The 24,281-nt window shown below is 34.5% G+C and overlaps 3 protein-coding genes across 3 annotated transcripts; 1 reads left to right on the forward strand and 2 right to left on the reverse strand.

Moving 5' to 3' along the window:
- Positions 1 to 3,642: 3,642 nt before the first annotated feature.
- LOC130825103 (F-box protein At3g58530) lies at positions 3,643 to 10,892 on the forward strand. Its single transcript, XM_057690145.1, has 12 exons — positions 3,643 to 4,082; positions 4,160 to 4,219; positions 4,363 to 4,446; positions 5,882 to 6,012; positions 6,097 to 6,172; positions 6,621 to 6,691; positions 6,780 to 6,866; positions 6,966 to 7,038; positions 7,126 to 7,193; positions 7,281 to 7,349; positions 9,736 to 9,841; positions 10,336 to 10,892. The coding sequence occupies exons 1-12, from the start codon at positions 3,903 to 3,905 to the stop codon at positions 10,399 to 10,401; spliced, it is 1,071 nt and encodes a 356-aa protein (XP_057546128.1). The 5' UTR covers positions 3,643 to 3,902; the 3' UTR covers positions 10,402 to 10,892.
- A 294-nt stretch (positions 10,893 to 11,186) lies between these two features.
- On the reverse strand, positions 11,187 to 15,298 carry LOC130825102 (uncharacterized). The gene is made up of 2 exons (XM_057690144.1): positions 14,455 to 15,298; positions 11,187 to 11,981 (listed from the first exon to the last, which is right to left on the reverse strand). The coding sequence occupies exons 1-2, from the start codon at positions 15,201 to 15,203 to the stop codon at positions 11,333 to 11,335; spliced, it is 1,398 nt and encodes a 465-aa protein (XP_057546127.1). The 5' UTR covers positions 15,204 to 15,298; the 3' UTR covers positions 11,187 to 11,332.
- A 1,647-nt stretch (positions 15,299 to 16,945) lies between these two features.
- Positions 16,946 to 24,069, reverse strand: LOC130825104 (DEAD-box ATP-dependent RNA helicase 37-like). Its single transcript, XM_057690147.1, has 7 exons — positions 23,826 to 24,069; positions 22,705 to 23,496; positions 22,495 to 22,578; positions 20,029 to 20,271; positions 19,273 to 19,440; positions 19,014 to 19,127; positions 16,946 to 17,827 (listed from the first exon to the last, which is right to left on the reverse strand). The coding sequence occupies exons 2-7, from the start codon at positions 23,452 to 23,454 to the stop codon at positions 17,327 to 17,329; spliced, it is 1,860 nt and encodes a 619-aa protein (XP_057546130.1). The 5' UTR covers positions 23,455 to 23,496; positions 23,826 to 24,069; the 3' UTR covers positions 16,946 to 17,326.
- Positions 24,070 to 24,281: the final 212 nt, after the last annotated feature.

The raw sequence follows: 24,281 nt of genomic DNA on the forward strand, positions 1-24,281 counted from the left end.
CGCGCTATAAGGTTAATTTAGTTGTCGTAGGATTTTAGAATAATAATAAACTTGGAGAATTAGATTCTATTTCAATTAGTACGATGATGATAATGACCATTAGGCCACTCGACTACTCTCGACTCTTTCATCTAGAATCGCACCCGATAAAATTCTCTCTTGTTCGTTGGAACAAAGCATGTGGAGAAGTATATAAATTGTGTACCTAATTTTTGAAGAAATTAATTTAATATAATATTTGGAAAGTATTTTATTTCAAATTATGGATTTCAATTATGAAATCATAAATGAAAAATTTTAAGAATGACAATGTTTTGGTAGTTATTTTCAAATTCTTAACTTTAACTACTTTAAAAATAATGAAAAAATTTGATCCAAATTTAAATTTAAAATTTTTAATTTGCCAAATAATAAATTTGAGTCATTTTTAAATGAAATCATTGTTTTCAAACATGACATTAATAAATTTAGAAATGTATGTAATTAGAAAAAAAATTCATGTATGAAAAAGTTTCACTGTCAGATACGCCCTATACATTAGTTTATATGATATATTTGTCATCCAAATAAATGCTTTGTGGTCGTCTCATTCTTATGGATATCATATCTAGTAAAATTTCCTAATTCAATATGATTTATGCTTAATTTTAAGTTTAAATTTAATTTTGAATTTAGTTGTTGAAACGTGTATATTTTTAGTTAAAAGATTTTTAGTTGTTCCATTCAAATTACAAATGTAGTCTTCATCAAATATAGTCTGCATCCAAATGTAATAATAGTATGGTTGAAAACGCTAATTTCATTTAAAAATTTAGAATCAATTTAAATTTAAGATTTGACAAATCTATAAAACTCAATTAAAATTTACTTGTCGAAAATTGTCGTTTGGAAATCATTTATTATTCTTACTTGTCTTTGTATTGATGAAACAATTATCTTATCAACCAGAAAGGCGAATTATGTGCTTATTCATGGATATTTGGTAAATAATTTTTTAATTGGTTTTAAATTTCTTTCAAGTTCGACTTATAACTTATTGATCAAATATCGGACTTTTAAGCTAAAAAGAAAATATTAGTTTAATTAACTTTTTCCATTGACTTTAGTTTGTTGTCTCACATCATCTCAAATAAATATCAATATATTTTTTTTAACATGCTTACAACTAAATTACTTAGTGAGTTTAAAAACTAATAAAACAGTTAAGATTTTAAAGTGGTTAAACAAATCAAACAAAAAAATCAACAATCAAAATACTCCCTTCATTTCGATTTACTTGGTACATTACAAATATCAACTCTATTTATCCTTTAAACTTATATCATATATTGCAGCTAATGTGTAATAAAAAATTTAGTTCCACAGATCAAGAAAAAAAGTCAACAATCATATTTAAGTAACCAGGATTCGACTTGCACAAAAATCAATTTCGCCAAATTAAATGGTATCAATCTTATTGAATATATTATTTTTTGGATTTAATGAATAATGATTGTAATTTAATAAAAGAAAATCTTCACTCTAGTTCTTCACGTTAAACTAAAAAATAAAAACAAAAATATACAATGATTTTAAACAGAAAAAATACTTTATTTTACAAGTAGGACTAAAAAATATAATAAAAATGTAATCCGAATAACACGAGACAAAATCATCATAGTTGAAAACATAGAAGATGTCCCAAGTGTGACGGATTTTGAGTGTTTGCACATGCCGAAATCTTGAAAATTTATTAAGATAGTTTTCCAAGATATACTAATGTGCATTTTTTTACTTCTTTAAATTTAAATACACAAATAAATAAATAAATAAAATAAATAAATACCTAAAAAGAAAATAAAAAACGAAAAAATGAAATATACCTAAATAAAGAACAAGAAGGCTAAGGTGGAGTGTTCTTCTTGCTTCTTCATTGTTCTCTATATTTTATATTATTTATTACATTTAATTAAAAAGCTTAAATGTAAAAAATAATATGAAATGACAAAAATTAAAGTATTTTCTTATATTTACTACTGATAATAATATTTTTTCACATATGTTAAAATTGGATGACAAAAAATATTTCTTTATGTGCATAGCAAATATGGAGTAATAAGAAGTTGATTTGGTTTGAAAATGGTGAGGAAGAGAGATTGTAGAAATTTAAAGAAGAGAGGATAGAAATGATTTGTTTACAACTGGTAAGCATTCAAATGACAGCTACTCCTAAGAGGATGAAGTATTATTAAAGGCACATCGTTGATTACATGCTACGTGTCTTCTTATGGATCACAATTTCACTTTTACACCTATCATAATAATTTAATTTTTAGAAAAATTGTCTCAATAAACTCATTTATTACTTATCTAAATAATCTCTTTTATCGATTATTATTGATTATTTCTGAATAATTTTACATTTTAATACTTTTTTCGTTTTGAAATACTTACTACATTTCGATTCTTACACTATTTGTCATTCAAGTTTATTTTGCATATTGCGGCTAATGTTTACGAAAAAATAAACTCCCTCCAATTCACTAGTAATCCCCATTTGCTTTTTGGAGATTTTGTTTGATTCGTCTCAGTATAAAGATTATTCATATTAACTTTTCATAATTTTTAATTATATACAATTAGAGATATTAAAGATTAAATAAGTGCATTGAATAGAGTGCATAAAGCAAATAGGGCATTAGTAGTGAATTGGAGGAAGCAGTCAATTTGAAATTTTGTTTGAATCGTCTAATCGCATACTTTAATAATATTAACGTTTAGATGTGTATAATTCAATACATATATGATCAAAATAATACATTGAATTGCGTAAAAATTCAAATGTATCAAATATAATAGAACAAAGGAAGTATTTTTTGTTGTCATTGCCCCTTGTCACATTTTAATCGGCTACTGTATTTTACTAGTTTTTACACTTACCTTTTCATTCTCTTTATACCTTTTTATTGGTCTAACCCTACTCGTCTTTTGTGATAGTTACCTACAACAGTCGGTTAAAAAATATTGCAAATTGTTTAATAAATATACTTTGTTTTGATTGACCATTGGCTCTTTGGTCTATTTTACCTCTAATGATTGATCAACAGTTAATAAATAATTTTTACTAATTTCTCTCTTTAACAATCTCTTATTAACCAATATTTTCAATTATATTTTAATTACTATTATTTAATAGACTTTATGGGGTGTTTGTGAGGGATTTGAGAAGGAAATGGGACTTTGTGTCAAAAATAAGTCAAACAAGAGACTTTTTCTTCCAAGTCCCTACCATGACAAACAAGAGATGAGACTTTTTTATCTTTAAAATCTCAACTTAAAAATCTTATTTTAAAATCTCACAAGTCTCATTCCCTTGTGCCAAACACCTCTACATGAATAACCAAAGTGTAGAAATAGTTCAAGAGACTTAAAGATGAGACATAATATTGAAATGTTTTCGTTGTGATATTTCTTATCAAGATTTATTTGTTTTACTTATTTTGTCAGCACCAATTTTTTGAAGAAAACACCAGTGATAACTATTTTTAAGTTTTTTTTCATGTGGTAGCAAATCTAGCAATAAGATTTCAACTTTATAAAATAAATAACAAATTTTGATAAAAATAAATAAAAAGACAATTATGCCTTTTTTATATTATTTGTTAGAATTATAAAACAAAATTTTTTTTTAAAAAAAACCCCTAAATCACACTGCCTCACCCCACCATCTACCCAACTGCACAAACACGTAAACCACCACAACACCACCTCCACCAACTTGAACACCTCACGGCAACCTCAGCCTTACAACCTTTCAGGCATAAACCGGAGATATAAAGATAGGTAAACATATAAGTTTTAAGTCGTAAAATTCAACTAAATAAACCGGAGGTGTCGAGCAAACACTCAAAATAAAAACAGAGATGGAGAACAACTTCAATGGAAAGGGAGGAGATCCACAACAACTTCAATGGACGACAGAAACTTTGCCTAAAGTTTTCACCATTGTTAGTTCTACTCTTCCTCAACGCGACCTTATTTCTCTCTTAGTCGTCAGTCCATGGCTTTATCACTCTCTCTCTTCCCATTCTTCTCTGTGGCAGGTTTCTTTCTTTCCCTATTTTCTTTTCTCATTTTCTGATCAATCTTTTCAATTCATCACTGTGTTTATTATTCGCAGGTTCTTGATTTTCATGAGATGAACAATGCTGGTAATCGGCTCTTAGCCGCTCTTTCTCTGGTTAGTTTATTTTTCAATAGATTTTTGATTTGATTAAACGGTTAATTGAACTGTTGAAGTACTCCATTATTGAGTATCAATGGAGTTTGTTAATTTTATACTGAAATTATCATTGTTTTTATATGTATATCTATATGTTGCAGCCTAGGTATAAAAATGTGAAGCAAATAAACCTTGAATTTGCACAAGACATTGGGGATAATCATCTTGAATTGATCAGAAATAAGGTGAGAAATCTAATATCTTTATTTCATTGTTTGGATGTTTGTTTTATTTGGCCATTCCATCAAGGGCTTGTTTTCCCCGATTGATCGGAACTGAGATGAACTGAAGTTATTTTTATTAGAAAAGAAGGGAACTAAATTCAATTGAACTTATTGATTAGTGCATATGCGAGAATGAAAGTGATGGGAAAACTGAAATATAGTGAAACAAATATAAGTTCGGGGCTAACTGGCTGCTTGGTAGTTTGAGCACTTTTCATATGAAGTAGTATTGCTAAATTACAAGTTTTGAAAACTTTCATAACCATTGTAACATAATTCACTACCTAATACATTTTTTGTTCTCGATTTGTGAGCAAATTAGTGAAACATGTAACATTGTTCAAAGTACATTGGCCTAGAATAGAAGTAACTGGAAGGTGATTAGTGATCTTTATTTTGGTAAAAGAATATAATCGTCAGATTTTACAAGGGGTATAAATCCTTTTGTTTGTAACTCGTAAGCAGGAGTTCTTAGGCTGTACTACTAGGAGTCTTGGTCTTGAAATAATATATTTCCCTCATCCCTCTATATATGCAATAACATGAGCGTCAAAAGTAGAGTGGTTTTGAGTATCTAAATTTGAATATGGTTTTTGAATTGGGCTCCTAAAAAGTCTTTGTGACTGCCCTTCTTACGATACGACTAAGTGTATTATGATTGATAGCATTGAGAGATAACTCAACTGTGTGTTATTAAATCAGATTCTTTTTGAGGTCTTTGTCTTTGCCCAGGAAGTTTGTTTACTTGTATATCTGCCCCTAACCATCTTGAAATCCTTAAACAGGTTTCTTTTGGTACTTAGATTTGTAGTAGTTGAATTAGAGGCATACTGTTAAGAATGGTATTAATGGTAGTTAGTGGATCCATAACGATTTACGATAGTTGTATTTTCCAGTGGCTTTGTCTATCTATCAATTTGAAAATCGCTTATTAGTTTTAGTTGGGGTGACCTAAAGGAAATTCGGTAAAAACTAGCTAGTTGAATGCTAAATTTATCACTACAATGCCTTCAAGTCTTCAACTGCTACCGGGAATTGCTGACGTTAGTTTTATGAGCAATTTCTGAACGATACTCTGAATGCATTCATATTGCTGTACAGATCCCATGGGAAGATGATGGATGCTCATGCCTCCATTTAATTCTTATAGGAAATAAGAACAATGCCAAAACCTTAATTCCGACAATCAACTATAAAAACCAAGCAAATTAACGTTACTTTTTATAGGAATATTTGTTAAATTTGATGGTCACATCGCTCGACAATTTTTGACATGAGTCTTTAGACTCAGACGCTTCTGTGTGTGTCCTTAATTGTCACTTTGAAGCATTTTCTTGTATGTTTCGCTTTTCTTTTTGCTGGTGGGACTGTGTGACTTAGTGCTACTATTGGGTAGTGCCCCAGCTCTCTTATGAACCTAGAGATCCTGAACTTGAATGGATGCCAGAAGATTTCTGATAAAGGAGTTGAAGCCATAACTAGTGCATGTTCACATTTGAGAGTCTTTTCGATATACTGGAATTTGAGGTATGTATCTAATGCATGCCTGGTTCAATATAAGTTACTGAATCAATTGTTTTTTTGATCTGATAGATTTGTTGCTTGGTATAGGGTAACAGATGTTGGCGTGCAGCATCTAGTAAAGAATTGCAAACATGTTACTGATTTAAATTTCAGTGGCTGTAAGGTAGGAAACATGTTACACCAACTCATTCGTCCGCCACTGCCACTGGCAGTTGGAATGTTTCTAGTTATCTTACATTCTATACAATAAATGTTTTAGAAATCTTATTTTGCAATCAACTTATGATTCAAATTTCAAGAAGTGCATTGCAATTTTAAAAATACTGTTCAATTGTAACTCTTATAGGATGTATGTATTGCTTGCTCTTTTGTACCATATAGAGTCCTGCTTACAAAACACGTAAAAGCTGAGAATTTTTCACACAACTGTCACTGAAGAGTTTAAAACAGTCTTGCTCTCACTTCTATGCCACGCTTCACTACTAGTTGATCAAATTGCCTAAGATTTTAAGTATGTGCTGGGGGTTTCTTGACTAGTTCCTCTGAGAATCCATTTGTGCTCTAGTTGATCCTTTTCCATTTTTGACGCATCATTCTATAATTTGATTCAGAATATCTCAGACAAGAGTATGCAGCTTGTTGCTGACGCATATCCAGAACTGGAATCATTGAACATTACGAGGTAATATTATGAGATCATTACGACCTTCTGTGGATTGTGATTCTGGTTATGAGGAGTCCAATTCATAGATTATTACCTTTTAATATAGGTGCATCAAGCTCAGTGATGGTGGCTTGCAGTACATACTACTCCAATGTACCTCTCTAAAGAGTCTTAATTTGTATGCCTTGTGTGGGTAATATATAAACTCATTTCTGACTGTTCCGGTTATGATATTCAAGACTAGTGCTATGTTCTCATGCTGTAGAATTTTCTTACTGTAATTTTTATCCAGTTTTACAGACACAGTTTACAAGAATATGTCACTTCTTCCTCATCTTAGATTCTTGGATCTCTGCGGAGCTCAAGTAAGAAATTTTATCTTCAAGGTTGCAATAAAAGTATACATTCGTTATAAAAAAAATCTAATCCAAATGGCTATTGTTGTGTGACAGAATCTGTCTGATCAAGGACTAATGTGCATAGCTAAATGCAGTTGTTTGGTTTACCTTAACCTCACATGGTAAGGGAAGGTAGTAGCCTCTAAATATGTAGCTAGATAAAAAAAAATTGTTATTACTTATTACCTTGTAAACTTTGCTATCAATAGGTGTGTACGTGTTACAGATGTAGGAGTCAAAGCTATAGCAGAAGGATGCACCTTTCTTGAACTGCTAAGGTATACTAATCCACCTTATGGAGTTCTTATGTGCTAAATTGAAGCTCTTCAATTAATCAATTTGTGTTTTTCACAATCCAGCAAGTGTGAACTTTTGTTTGCATCTTTTTCTGTTCATATCAAAGTTTGTGTTTTGTAGCTATTTTTGACATTGTACTGAAGTTGTGTTTAGGGAGGCAGCTAAGGCTAAGTGAACTCGCGGTCCTTGATGCTTGAACACTGTATAAACTACAAACACCTTACTAGAGCATCACATCACAAAATTTGGAAAAGAACGTGAATAAAGTCCCAACTTTGGATTGAGGAGATGGATACAAAAACCTATATCCTCCTTACCTCTCCACAAAGTTGAGCAGTCTGATAGGGGCCTAGTTCCTTGGGAGCAGAACCAAATTATTTAATTGGGGGACCAATGTACTATAAAAGTAACACTGAAATCTTATTGAACTTGTCTCAATTTCCTAGATCTTTGAATCACTAGGTCCTTCATACTCAAAGAAATTCAAATACACCCAACCAAACTTGCATAGGGTGAGTAAGGGGTTGAGTCCATAAGGAAATGGGAAACGTTACAGAGACAACAATCAAGAACATATTCTGGGTTGAATTGTTTTAATTAGGGTTGGTTAGACTAAAAACGAAACTAGATTTGGAGTCAAGATATCAAGAGTTCAAGACAAACACTAGGGGGTAGGGATCCAACACATGCTACGGCTAAAACTTAGAATCCATTCAAAGGAGATCTAACGATTTGGATATATAAAGGATCACTTAAGTGATAATCTAGCCTCTCTTTCAAGAACCCTAGAATTGACCAAGCCAATAATCCTCACAAGCATATCGTTTTAACATGAAATCAGCTTAGGTGAGTGAAACTAGGAATTCTAATTTCATTCCTTTATCAATTTATCACGTAGCTTAAAATCATATAAGATTATTTTAAATTTCTCACACTAATATAAGTAAAAAGCAAGTTCAACACCATCATTGAATTCAATAGCCATGAAAAACTGAGGTTCATACATGGGTAATGTTATCCTAATCTCATATTTCAATTGCAAACTAGAAATCAATTGATACAACACCTCAGGTAGCTAGCAAGAAGCATAAAAATGTTTAACCCAAGTATTTCACCAAATTTCTTCTACTTTATCTCCCTAACAAGATTCATTTCATTATAAACATGGAATAGGATGAGTTTTCAACCATACCCTAGATATGAAACCACTCACGAGCCATGAAACTCAAAAAAAAAAAAAACACATAATGATGAACTGAACTTCAAATAGTGCAACTACTTTTACTAAAACTAATTGATCTTGGCAGAAAACTTACATGCAAAAACTTATAATGAGCTGAGAAACTAGACAACTAAACTTGAACTGCAACAAACATACTGAAAACAAGTTTAAATCAGAGATTAAAATAAAATGCGAGCATGCATCTACAAATAGAAGCTAGGGGTTGGAAAATAAACAAAGACGAATAAGTATAGATACTTGTTCTTGGATCGAAGAAATAAATGAACTACTACTGAAATTTCAGAGCTAAAGCTTGAAATCTTCAGAGATGGTTGTTAATCATCAACATTCAAATCCTCTTCACCAAATTCTGATAATAAACAATAAAATGAGTTTTGAAAGCTAAGAAGATTGCAAATAATGAAAATTCTTGTAGAAACTAAGCTAATAGAAGTGCTAAAAACTAAATGCTACTCTAAATCAGAGAGGGAAGGGGCTTATATACATACGGGATTTCAAGGGTTGAAGGAAAAATGCGAGAAGTCCCCCCACAGGGCTCATAGTGGAATAATACGGTTTTAGTTACGGTTGGGAAATGGCTATCCAACCTATATTTCGGTCATATTAAATTCAAAACCTTTGTGATACGGTGATACGACCTTGTTTTTACACTATGATAGGGTTGCTCGAATGAGCTGCAAATGCCACAAAGATTTTGCATGCTGTCTTGAAGTGCTCGAACGAGCACCGTCCACGCCCCTGATGCTTCAAGTTGTTGCCTTTCTGTGAAAGATCCAGACCTATCAGAGTTGGTAATAAGAAGAAAGGCAAGAAATTAGGGAAAAGGACAATTAAGAGAATAGGGTAAAAGGTAAGAAAGCAAGAAAGAAAACTAAGATAGAGAGCAGATTTCGAGCAAGTGCTGGCTCTCACAGATTCCTCCATTCAACTCTTAGTTACATATTGTATTTATAGCAAACAAGGCTAACCACCCAATTACAATAATCCTTCTAGATTCTCATAAAAGAATACCAATTGCACACTATTGAGATGTTGAGTATGATATATGTATTGTCTTTAGAGTTAATGCGTTTAAATGTAAACAATCCTTGGCAGCAATATGATGTTTTTATGTTATACTACAGTTTGTTCGGAATTGTGGGGGTGACTGATGAGAGTCTTGAAGCACTCGCTAAAACATGTTCAGGTACACTTAAAACACTCGATGTGAATGGCTGCATAAACATTCAGGTATCGTCTATTCTACAACTCTCGGTGACATTTTCATTATTGGCATGATCTTATTAGTCCAGTACCTTAACGACCCATTTGGTTCCCAGTTATATATGGAGGTAATGGAAATGATCCATAATTTGAAATTTTATAAATTACTGTCATTACTATAACAGAACTTTGCCCCCAAACGTGTTTTTCTTTACTAAATTAAATTACCACCTAAACTCCCTAAAATGGTAGTGGATGGGAATGAGTTATATGTAGAAAAAAAATGTTCGGAGTTGTAGGCATTACAGCAAAACTTGACATGTGGCTTTTCGAAAATGACCCTATTCATTCCCATTACCTCAACTTATGACCGGGCTACGGGTGCCACATAGGCCATAAAGGTCTTGAGTAAGAGTGAAGGAAGAAGAGATAAGCTTCTAGTTTTTGTTGTCTAGTAGATCTATATTAGCTTTTGCTTCTAACTGGTTTTGCTTTGCTTCAATCTACCCTTGTGTTTGTAGAGAAGAACCCGTGAAAAACTTCTCCAATTGTTTCCGCTTTTAGAGTGCTTTAAAGTGCACAGCTAATGCAGCACTTGTTCGTGGATGCTGATCTCAATTTGATTTCATCTTGCGAACATTTAAACAGATATTTAGATCACATCTACCTATTGGTGAATATTCCAGAGTTGTTTATCATTGCTGATGAACCATAACCGAGAGCACCACAACCCTTCAAAAGTGATATCTTATCTATGTCAATAGTACTTTGGGGGATGATTATTGGTGCTTCCAAATACATGGAATTACACAATACACAAGTTTGCGGGTAAGCATTAATTACAAAGTTGTAACAAGACTAGAATCCAAAGGAGTTGGTGGACTATTGCATTTTTTTACATCTTCATTATTGGTTCTTTCAATTGGCCATTATTGTATATGAATGCGCAAAATGCTTCTACTACAACTCAAAGAAACAAGTTGTATGTTTCAATTTGTACCGATAGTTCTTTGAAATGGGATCCATTTTTCAGATAGGAACATCTTAATAAATACTTGTCGATACCCTATTTTGCTGACATTAAGCCTGAAAACTGTCTGTTAAGATTGGATGATGTTTACTTGATTATAAATTAAGGCTCCATTTAGTATATACCAAAAACATCGTTTTCAATTTCACAAATTCACAAAATTATGCTAAAATATGAAGTGCTTTTTTTTCATTTTTGACATTTAAAGGGTTCCATAGCTTGCTCATGGGATAGTCTCGAGCAAATTGGGTAGCTCTTTGGACTCGGTTAGCTCTTTTAAAACCCCAAACCAAGCCACATTTTCAAGTGAAAATCGATGAAGTTTGCGAAGGATCAAACAGGGCGAGCTACACTCTTCCAGCAGCAACTATATAATCTTTGCAAGCAAATCAATTACACATCCAAGTGAAGATCAAAAAAATTAAAGTTCAGCCGAAGCGATCAACAAATTTTCAGATCTAAAGTTTAGGATCAACAATAAAGAGATATTAAGAGATCATGTCGGTGTCTTCATCCTCGTCTCCTCCCAAAACTTCATTGAACATGTATTGACTTTGATACTCCATCAAGTATTGTGTTGATCTCTTCACATCCAGAAACAGCTGATAAACTCTGCTGACATCCTCCATCTCTACAGTTTTTGCCTTCCGTTTTTGGCTCGCTAATGCAGATGTGTTTATCAAGTTGATGGCATACCTAAGCGATGTTTCTACAGCAATCTTTGTCAACAGTACTTTTGCTTCTTCGGACATTTCAACATCCTCTTCTTGGCATCTGATGTCCAAGATTTTGCGGATCTCTTCTTCCGAGTATGGTTGCGTGGAAATGATGAGAAGCCGGTCAAGTAAATCAATAGGAATGCCATGAGGAGATGTGTAATTAGTCCCTCTAATTTTTGTATGACCCCGGTTAGTTGCAACGACTAAAATTGGTGCCATCTCGTTTTCCAAGGCACGGTTTAAGAAAGAGAAACATTCAGTGTCCAGCATGTGCACCTCATCAATGAACAGAACACCTGGGACAATCTCCGCCTTCCCTTCTTCCCTCCACTCAGCCACCTTTGTGTCGATTTGCTCCCTAACTTCAGCACGGATTTCACCAGTATCGCCAGTGAAGAGTGCGAGGAAGCCTTGTGTTCTGAGCAAAATGGAAATCAGTGAGATTAGAGAACTGCTACTACAAATCAGGATACATTCAAAATAAAATTCCCATAATATATGAGGAAATTTTCTAAAGTTTCCTTATATAGAGAATGGCATAACATGGCTTAATTTCTAGATCCCCCCCACCCCCCTATTTCTTGTCCGAAAAACAATAATTGTTGCTTCCCTAAAGTGCACAATGATATACCATGTTTCAAATTTGGAATTCTTTCAAGTTTCCAAAGCTTTTGCGGCTCGTCTTAGTGAACTACATGATGTTAGCTACGCTATACTTTATGCTTTATATTTGAGGGTTGCACACAGTTGGCTACTATATTTGTTCACTCCAATTCCAATCTTGTGCGTATTTGCGAGGAAACCTTCAATGTCATTTTCTGCTGAAAGTGAATCGTTTAAACATTTTCTTCAATGCGTCAAAACCCGATGCTATTCAACGCTATGCCATTTACTAATAAACCTCTGTATACATCTAGTGGTAGATTCAAGAGTAGGAGAAGAGCAGAAAATTGGCCCAGACAATTGTATACATCTATTCATTTTCTTTGCCATGATTTTGGTTTGAAATACTTCCGATCCAAGTACCAAAAGCTCTCACATAAATTGGTCAAAGGTTGCATCTTACTAAAAACAGAGAACTGAGAAGTAATACTGAAATGTGTTAATTATAGATACAGTTCCTGAGGAAAACATGCTAGATTCTGTTTTGTGAGGATGCACGAATTGCTATAACTACTCCTCAGGAAAATATGTGCATGTGGCATTCAGTGTTGTCAGATAAGCTTAGGGAAATCTGATATCCTAAGATTTTTTGCTCGTGTTCACTCTAGATATACATGTACCTTTAGGATAATGTGTCTCTTGTTCTCTAATGATTCCTCCAGATCTTATCACTTGTAACGACCTATCACTCACAAAAAAATGTTGAAGGTAAAAAGATCGCGGGGACAGATACATTTGAATTCAAATGTGTGTCATTTGCGCAATTTGTAAGCCGTAGTGTGGAATCAACACCCTTTGTTTGTTACTAGTGTTTGGAATTATTGTTTAAAGCACAGGCCTCAAAACGGGATCCAAATCAAGTTCAACATGTATCTGGAAGCTTGGAAGTTGGAAGGGACACTCCTAAAAATTTAACTAGTAAACCGGGGAAACACCCATGTTAAAAAACCTATAGAAGGCACAAATCAGTCAATAAATAGATTACTTCCTTATTAATCCTAATGTTTTAGTATTGTTTTCAAGTTCACAGTAAAAAGTGTGTTAAGTAAAACTTGGTTATTTCTTATGTACTCGGATGTTCAGAAGTGTCATCCCAAAGGCCCAAAAAAATTTTACCTATATCTTATGATTGTTACCCAAATAAAAGGATGTCAATGAAATGATGTTGCATATTCAAATTTTCAAAAGTGCCCGGACTAGCAATTCGAATAATAGAAGGGAAAGAATTGCTCAGAACCACTATTGAAAATACTTATGAGTTAATTTAATTGATTGTTTATTTTGTAAGAATTTTTTGTAATGTATTCATTCAAAGCTTCTATTAACCTGGAAAAGAGCAACCATGTTGGTTGTTTCCTTCACCTGACCTGAAAATCTATTGATACAGGGGAAGGTAAAAAGGCCAACAAGACCCGTGACAAACATCAAATTAGAAGCATGAATGTCTTCAAATGAATGCAAATACTATTTTGCATCCAGATGGAGAACTCAAATTCAGCTAACAAAGGAACCACAAGAACCAAATCCAAAGGTCATTACTTCACAATCATCCCCAATACCAATGAACCTTAAGCATCAACACCAATTTCAGTTATTTTCAAACATCATCAGAACTAAAATATGGATTTAAAAAAAAAAAAAAAAGACCTACTCCAGTTCAATTGATGCCCTCAACAATCATAATTCTTGAAACTAACCAAACTAAAACTCAAAAGTGCATTCCCAAATAATTTTTAGGAAAATTTTACTTGGTGACCCTGAGTTTTTGATTTTTTCAAGTGGTAAACAAATTTTTTTTTAACTTTTCTACTTGTTAGACAAAAGGTTAAAGTTTATAAAAACGAAGGTCAATGATTACTCATATAAGGCAGTTTTCCAATATGTTTGAAATGAGTAATTTTAACAAAAAAAACATTAACATTTTGTCTACTAAGCGAAAAAGTTAAAAGCCTGGTGTTACTATACGGACTAAAAAAAATGATTGTGTAATTTTTATTTTTTCAATTTCATTTTAAGTGTCTCATTTCTGATTCCCGTATCAATAAATTCTACTTGCCCTGATATAAAAAACACACAATACAAATAATCAACTCTAGAAAAAAAACCTTCAAACAAAAATCAATGACTGATAAACTTATGTATTTCAGCACAAAGAGTTACAAAATCATACATAAAAGCTCAACACATGTATTAAAATGCTTGATTAAAAGAGGGGAAAAAAAAAGTACCTGCTATTAATAACATCAATTTCATGAAGAGTAACACAATGAACAACCTCCTTCCTCTTCTGCAATTCCCCATCAGGACATTGAACAAACTTAGTATGAGGTCCCATTGCATCATAATCCCTCGACCTCGAAAATGATCTTCCAAGCTTAGTAATCTTCCCAGAAGCTTTATCAATGGCAATCACATCCCCACTTTGCACTTTCTCCTTACTAATTGCTTCAATCATCTTAGTTCCCAAATCATAAACAGTCTCCATATCCGTCGTCTTCAATGTCAATTTCCCCGTTTTCGCTGCCACCCCCGACGCAGCAGGCCTATCGACTTGAACCTCCACAACTTCTCCTTCAATAACCTCAGCTTCCTCCTTAATTCGAACCCCAATAGCACGGCGAAAAGCCTGCATCAATGCTTCTGTTTTCGACATTTCAAGGGAAAAAATCTCAGACCCAGAAAGCATAGCAAATGGGGTTTCATGACCAAGTGATTTTGCAAGACCCATTGCTATGGCAGTTTTTCCGGTACCTGGTTGACCCGCAATTAGGACCCCACGACCCGCGATTTTACCGTCTTTAATCATTTGAAGGATTACACCGGCGGCTTTGCGAGCAGGAAGTTGGCCTACCAGACCTTCGGAAGAAAGACGGGGTTCGAGGGAAGAATCTAGACCTAACCCACGAATATGGGAATGAGCTCCGATTCGTTCAATCCTTGTTAGGTCTTTGCTTTCTGAGAGTTTGAGTTCTGCCATTGTTGGCGGCCAGGAGAATTGGCAGAAAAGGAGAAATTGAGTAGGGGTTTTGGGGTTTAGGGCGGATAATAGTAAATATAGGAGGCGAGAGTGAAGACTGTAGAGGTTTCTAGTTTTGAGCCTTTATGTAGATTGTAGAACAATTGTTGGTTTGAAATATTTCAATTTTTACTTTGATATATTTTAATTTTTACACAATTTAATTTAATATATTTATTTGAATAATTATAGCTTAAATTAAATTATGTACAATTAAAAAATTTAAAAAAGTTAATTTTATGAAAATATGTAATTAGACAATTAAAATAAAATTCTAATCAATTATATTTTTCTTACTTTGCACCAATATATAAAATATATAAATGGAATGATCAATAGTACCAATAACTAGGAGTGTTTAAAATTAGATGTCGGATCTATACGAATCTGAAATCCATTTATTTAGTTTTGGGCTTTTGAACATACAAATATTTAAGCCCGCATCCTTTTCTTTCTTTAATTAAAATTATTTTTTATAATTTAAAAATTAAATCAAAATCATTTTTGCAATATATTTGGATGTTCAAAAACCTAAATTGAGTAATAATTAATAAGTTATAAAGCTTAGTTATAGTTGAAAATTGTAAATATTAGCATGTTCAAAAGTCTAAATAGTATTTTTCTTTTAAAAAATAAATAAATAAATAAATAATTGAATAATCGAATATTTCATTTTACAAAAGTCCCAAATCAACATCCACTCAAGAATCCACTGGTTTATGAAAGCAAAAAAAATCTTTTTTTTTAACATAATAAGAATAAGGTTTAACGTTAGTTTTGATAGCATAAGGCACGCCATTTCCAATTATAAAGTTTTCATCCTCAAACATATTTTTTTTTATGATTTCGAAATATCAACTGATAAACCACCATAATGAATTAAATGTATTTTGTGAAGAAAAAAAAATAAAGCAAACATAATTTCCAAATATGTCAAGTAGTTTTACCATAAAATTAAGTCATTTTATCACTAATATTACAATTTATTACCAATAACCAAAACCAAACACGAGCAGCAAAAAACTTGATGTCGAATCCAAACTCTAGAAGTATTATCATTGTCATTTGTGATTGTCTTATACGCTTCAAGAGCATACCATAATTCATGGAGGATGAATGATCAAACGCAAAGCTTGCGAGACTTTTAATTACCCCAATGTCATTAATGTCATTAATAATGGGCTAAAAGAAGTAGTTTAAGCGTCCAACAAACATAAGCCAAAAGCCGATGCAATCTCTAGTTGCATGCTTACATCACTAAACTAAATCATACTTCTACAAGCACAAGATATGCCTATGAGACATACTAGTTACAAGTTTAAAAGTGAGCATGCAAAATTCACTACACAAAATACACTGCTTTTCTATGCCCAAGCCCTAAAATCATACCACAACAATGCCAAAGTCTCGGTTCCAAATCCTAAAACATACCGATTACCGACTAACAAAATTAATTAGAAACATTTACTAATTCAAAATCGGGATATCATCAAACTAATTCACGGCCAATAATCCCATCACGGATGAGTGTTCATGGGGAGTGGTCACAGATTCACCTCTCCAAATCCATTTATGCAGAAAAAGGTCAAAATTTATTCCTACCTAGAGAATTTATACAGTAGTGTATCAATTATTTTCCGAATATTGAAACTACGAAGAAAAGCGGTCACGAAGCTGAAGCAAATAGTAACCCAATCGAGAAAGGCAAAAAAGTAGTGCAGTACTATTCCTCATATATTCACCTCCCAATATACCCAAACCCAACCCTAGCAGACAGCCCCTGCAAGACATTACAAGAAATGGAAGGAAAAACCCCTAATAAGCTTCATGGTATGAACCAGCAAAAGCCTAAGCTGTTAGTGTATAACAATCCCTAATGAATATCACACATCTAACTCTGACACGGACTAAAATATCGGTGGGGGGCAGGTTCAACAACCCACTTTGCATTTGACGCCCCAAGCCTATGAAATTCAAGAATTCTCAGCACTTTGGGCGAACACAAGAACAATTTACCAACAAAATCATTGCGTATATACCAGGAGGTGATAGCATGGTAACACTGATACGGCTAGAGATAGACGCTAATCCCAAGCACTAGACGCACCTGGATTATAACCACCTCCACCTCCACTTCCATAGTATCCCCCACCACTGTTGTTCCCGCTGTAGTAATCAGCGCCTCCGCCTCCGCCTCCACCGCTTCTGTTGAAGCCATCCCTTCTGAAGTCACGAGCCCCAAAGCGGCCACCCCCGGTTCGCCTGTTTCTGCCTCCACCATAAGATGCACGTGACGCATACCGAACAAGCCAATCAGGTACTTCCTGGTTTGCTTCTTGCATAAGCTCAGAAAGTGGTCTAGCTAGTGACTGGTTATTTTCATTGAAAAAGGCGGTGGCTAAGCCGGTCTTCCCAGCGCGTCCTGTACGTCCGATCCGATGGACATAGTCATCGATGTCATTTGGAAGATCAAAATTGATCACATGCGCGACATGAGGAATATCCAGACCTCGAGCTGCCACATCAGTTGCAACCAGAATAGGAGTATTTCCGCTTTTGAATGATCTCAGTGCAAGCTCTCTTTCCTGAAGAGACGAGTCAACTCTTTGTTAGCACAAAATCTATGCAACACCAACATCAATTACAACCTTCAAATTTTAAAGCTACTCAATAAATATCATAAATATAGTATTTGGCAGCAAGGCAATATAATAGTATCAAATGGTGACCAAATCTCTTTTCTCGACAAATTTGACATGGTTTGCTTTCATATATCAAACAGAACATTGCCACCAGTGAAAAAAAATGAAAAGCAATCTTGTTTATACCAGTCCTTACAATCATTACAATGTTAAGTGAGGAGCATTGTCTGACAAACATATTTGCAGTTACGCATACATAGCTAACTTCCCCCTTTTTTATTTTTGTACCAGCCAAAAATCTTTTTAAGGGAAGATAATAAATAAAAGCTTTGGAAATTTTCCTGCAGAAACAATTCTCTTTTAGACTACTTAATAAAAAAATCAGAAGAAAATCAACCACACCGCCTAAAAAAACACCACAGAAACTGTACTGCAAGACATAGAATCTTCCACAAAATAACCAAGTCCAGCAATTGGACAAATACCCCAAGTAACATAGACCCGGGCTTCCTTTCTTCAGACTAATGCTAAACAATGAAATTACGGTGGATAGAACAAGAGTCCACAACTTTAATAATTTCACAAATAAATTTATTTCACACATTTCTGTTTCAAGTTTCTTTACCAAAAACCCAGCACAAAAAAAAAAAAAAAGGCACAAAACTAGCAAACCACATGTTGGAACTTGAAAGTAGACAAAGGAACTCATAATGGTCCTCCTTACCAAGCTAATAAGAATCAACATGCATAATTTATCTGCTCTTTGACCCTCGTAATTTACCATGTTTTAAACAAAACTTTTTCGAGATATCTTAGTTATACTACGGCAAGGATAGAGGTAGATAACCTAAGAAGTCCAAACAAAAACACCCATATTGCACAGCCAACCCCAACTTGGCCAAAGAATCTATTAGATGGTCTGGTATCGTGCAAAAGAACTCAGCTGATAAGGCCGAACTACAAGGTGACAAAGAATGGTTCCTATATAGAAATAGAACTTCAAAGACTCCAACAAGTGGTGCACTTATGGGAAATTTGGAAGTTCTACACAGTGCTGCACAACAAAAAGCTTAAAAGAACAAACACCCAACAATCAATAAAATGCTCGTCAAATAATGAACATACTCACTTGCTGAGAACGATCACCATGAATGCTAGTCGCAGGAAACCCATTAATACTCAACCAGTGCTCCAATGCATCAGCCCCTTTCTTGGTCTCCACAAAAACAAGTGTTAGTGCTTGCTGCAGTAACAACAGGAATCAATATTACAATTTAAAAGCAACGAAAAGCTTAAGAGTAAATGTGAATACAAGTGTAGTCATCACTGTCATTGAATGAGATGGCAAGCTATATAAACATGGCGATACTTTATATCCATAAAACTACCTTTCCTTGTACTCCATTAGCTCTTTGTGCATGAAGTAGGTCCATCAAATGACTTCTCTTATCAGACTCATGCACAAACTCAACCCTCTGAACAATCAAATCAGTGCTTGAGCCCACCCTTCCAACAGCCAGAAAAATGTAATTTGATAGAAAATCTGATGCAAGCCTCTGTATGTTCAAGAAAATATAGTACAAATATTAAGACATGTATAAGTAAGCAAACCATATCAGCGGCCGAAATGAAACAGATAAAATGCTGATCTGAAAGACTTATCATTTTTTTAAATTAGATCCGATCTGGAAGAAAAGAGAGAGGCCATAAATCATCATTGACAAGATACCAATTCATCTTTTGGCACTAACACATGTGGCAAAGAAAACTTTTACCAATCCCTCCCTTCATGAAAGAATCGACCAGAAAAGTAACTACATTAAGCTGATGAGTCAAGGCAAATCACCCGGACTCTTAAAATATTATGAAAAACGCTCGGCCTTAGCCAAGGTCCATCAAATACTTTAGAAGGCATGCAATGACCTAAATTGTAATCATCATATAAAATGATAAGAGGTTCTTGGTTACTCAATCAACAGCATTCCTGTCATCCCCCTTTGTTTTCCCGACCCAAAAATTGAACCCAAAAAACTAAGAAATGAGGAAAACAAAGAGGACTGAGGAAATACAAATTAAACTTTTTCTCTTTCTTATTTGGAAGTGCCAGGAGGTGGGATTTCAGCAGTGGAAACTGAGGACTTAACCTGTATCTCTTTGGGGAAGGTTGCACTGAACAGCATTGTCTGTCTGACACCTCGATGTGGCATGTCAGTTTGTTCAACTATCTTTCTAATTTGAGGTTCAAAACCCATATCCAGCATTCTATCTGCCTCATCAAGTGCCAAATATTGAATCGCTTGGAGTGATACTCTAGCCCTTTCAAGTAAATCAACCAATCTTCCAGGGGTTGCAACAAGAATATCAACTCCTCTTTCAAGTTCGCGCAACTGTAAAACGAAACAAAAATGTAAGAAACAGGGATTCTTAGTCAGATAAGTGCAAAAGCATTTTGTACAAAATCAAATCACATAAATGACTGAACAAGCAAGACAGCAAAGTTCAGCACTCAAGAACACAGAGCAACGATTGTGGCATTGATTGAAAATTCAAATTCTTATGATTGCTATTGATTTTCTTAAAAAGGATACACATGTACAGTCAGCGTAATATCATGCTAGCATCTACTGCATCAGCTTATCTCTTTCGTTGTTCTACCACACAACATTAACTTTCCCATCTTCAGGGGAGTCATCAGGCAGCAGATTGCAGACTTAAAGCTTAACTGAAATTTTCTAACATAGAATGTTTCATGCTATATACAAGAATGCATGCAGTCAACTCATAATCATTTTGGTTGTGAAGGATAATTTGGTTGTATGGGAAATCTCAATAATTCAGTATATCTATTTACAATGGTTGCTACTCACTGAGTAACTATAGTAAAAGAAGGGCAGCCCAATTCCCGCAGAGCGAGGGTCCGAGGAATGGTCCTATGAAGGTGTAATGAAGGCAAACCTTACACTGCATTGCTGCTTTTCAAAAGGCTGCTTCCAGTACGCAAACTTGTAACCTTTCAATAGCACAACACCTAAACCAGTGCACAACATCCAAGGCATGGGACAAAAATGACATACCACCACATGAACTACAAATAAGTTTATCATTGTAAAGTACAAAAACAACAATTTACAATATGATTCCGTAAAAATATCAAAGCCCATAAGCCGTATTTAGCATGACCAGACCTAGAGGTAGAAATAACTTGAGTGGACTCGGGGTCATAGGTCGACTTAGTGACTCCCCCTAACCATAAACCAAACCATTTAACTAAGAGGGTCAAGATCCTATAACCCAACTCAACCAATTTACTAAGGGTCAAGTTTGGACCGACTACCCTTAACCATAAACAAAAACATTATACTAAAAGGGTCAAGATCCTATAACACAACTCAACCAATTTATTAACTGTCAAATTTGGATTGACCCTGATCATTTTATCACTTATGTATTTCAATACGGATCCATGTTAAAATTCAGAGAACAAATCAACACAGGAGCAAAACTCAACTCCACAATGTATCAAAATCAGTCAATAGTCACCACAAAACAAGTTTCAAATATAAAGAGACAAAAAAACTTCACACTACAGCACCCCATATAAATAAACAGGACATCAATGACAGGTTCAAATGTCCAACCCAAACAAACCAACCCGCTTATTTAAATGGGCTGAAATATTGGACCTGAACTTGCTATATACACGGTGGATTTGGATCAAATTGTATAAATCTAAAACCTCTCATTAGTCACACACCTATACTGAAGCAAGATAGGCACGAACTAAAATTTGAGAAACTAAATAACAGCATCAAGAAAGAGCTGATTGAATTTTACCCAAACAAGAGCACATCTTGTCACGAGTCTAAGTCACCAACAAAACACATGAGAACTTATAAAGGATTAGCACATTGTTTAGATAGTAAAATAAAAAGGAACGAGGGAGGAGGGGGAAAAGCAGAAATCAATTCCTAATCAAATCAATTGAAGTTTGGAGAGATTGGTTTCTTCAAGGGGGGAAATTTTTCTTCCCGTTTCCATCACCTCAATGATCATTTATTCAAATAAGGGGAAATGCACTCTCTTATATTCTTTCTTTCCTCTAAATCCTCCCATTCTAACAATGTGTGAGACCAAAAATAATTCAGTATAAGATGACCACACAGAAAACCCAATTGCTAAGAAAATTTCCGTGAACAATTTTTACACATAACATGAAATTAACAATAGACCTAAAGACCCACTGTTCTCACCTGAAAATCGGATGATTAAGCAAAAGATGAGCATAGCGATTAAAGCTCCGCCTCTTCCCACCCAAATTTATAGGTAAAAAAGGAAATATTGTTAAATAGGAAATATTTCTCGGTACATTAGATGGCGAGCTAACCCTACCTATACTAATTTTTAGTACATGCAATATATACAAAGGCATCAGAACACTATTCAAAACAACGTAACCTATAAATAACAGGGTAAATCACAGTGCGTTCAGCAACTCAAAAAGTTTTAAAAACACAAATGTTGATAACAGAACTTCAGGAAGATGCCATGAACATAGGGATCACTGGGCAGAACGAAATACAACAAAATTAGTATAAATAGAAAATAATAACCTGTTGGCTGATTGGAGCTCCTCCATAAGCAACCACCACTCTGACACCAGTTTGGTAGGCAAACTTCTTTGCTTCCTCATTAATCTAGGTCACGACAGCGAATTATTATATCACATCACTAAGGCATTTAAATAAAGTACAGTAGCAATCAGCACCTTAAATAAAAATATCTTCAGGCGTTCAAAATAAGATCATCCACCAAAACCTCACCTGCATTGATAACTCCCTAGTAGGAGACAAGATAAGGGCAAGTGGATAAACAGTTCGATACCCACGAGGTCTCTGAGCCTGTTGACTCTTCATTATACCACTAATAATAGGGAAACAGAAAGCTGCAGTTTTTCCAGAACCAGTCTGTGCACAAGCCATCAAATCTCGTCCTGCAAGGGAAATTGGGATAGCATGACGCTGAACAGGTGTAGGTTTCACATATTTGCATCTTCTAATATTAGCATTAACCTCCCTTCCAAGGTCAATTTCTGCAAATGTATTTACAGGAGGAGGCACATTATCCCCACTAGTCTCCACAGGGATATCCTCATAAGCATCAAAGTTAATGCCCGTATTCTGCTGCTCGAACGCCTGTTCACCTTGATCCTCCTCATCATTTCCAAATGGATTAACTTCCCTACCCCTGCCACGATCCCACCCTCCACCTCTGTTATTCCACCCAGGTCCACCCCCGCGACCCCCACCATAACCACCTCCACCTCCACCTCCACGACCAAAATCAGGTCTCGAACCACCACCACCCCAACGAGAGCCACCAGGTGGACCAGCATACACAGGCCTATCATTAGCTTGTGGAGGTGCAGCCTGTGGAGGTCCTGATGAAGAATCAGAAGACGGTGGCCGGTTACGAAGATGTGGCGGCACATAGGTAGGTTTGCTTGGTCTAGCAGTACTGCTAGCCCCATTCTCATTCTCAGCTGCCACAGAATCCGCCCATGAAGTCCTCATAATTCGGAATCTCGTTCAACAAACGCTAATTCAAAACTAATCCTATCAAAAAAAATCACAGAAAAAATTATAACATAATTGCGGCTATAGAAAACACCGATCAGAAACCCTAATACTTAATACTTTATTAAAACAACGCTAAAAACAAAAAAACAAAAAAAAATCAAATTTCACAAAACCCTAAACCAGCAACAAAAACATCAATTGCAATAAACAAAAGCACACATGCAGTAGAATCTCATCAAAAAAACAACAGAAAACATAAAATGAAAGAAGTCTGATAAAATGCAGCTAAAATGGAAAATAATGCAGTGATTACGGAGGAAAATATCAAAAAGATAGAGAGAATAGAAGGAGAAGAAGATAAAAACCTGAAAATTGAGGTTGCGGTAAGAGAAAAACAGGTAAAAACGGGAAAACCCTAATTTTAGCTAAGGGAAAAATAAAAAGAGACAAAAGAAAAGGGCGAAAATATCTGGAAGACGAAGATAATAGATAGATCTAATGTTGAGTTGGTAAGTGATTTCTCTCTCTTGAATGAATCTGTCTAAAGGATGGAAAACCAAAAAAGAGGAGAAGATATGAGTAGTTCTAATTATATGGTGAACGGCAGACTTATTCGATTTCCCCTCCCTCCGACCCTCACCTCACCATAGCCATATCATCGTATCCACGTTAGAGGTGTTTAACGGGTCGGATCGGAGCAGGTCTAGTCAAAATTAAATAGGGCGAATCAGAGCAGGTCAAGTTAAGTTTAAACGGGTTGGGTCGACCCATCTAAATATATAATAATATCATATAAAAATATAAATATAAAAAAGTGGTAA

Source organism: Amaranthus tricolor, chromosome 10, assembly GCF_026212465.1.
Source record: "Amaranthus tricolor cultivar Red isolate AtriRed21 chromosome 10, ASM2621246v1, whole genome shotgun sequence".
NCBI classification, from domain to species: domain Eukaryota; kingdom Viridiplantae; phylum Streptophyta; class Magnoliopsida; order Caryophyllales; family Amaranthaceae; genus Amaranthus; species Amaranthus tricolor.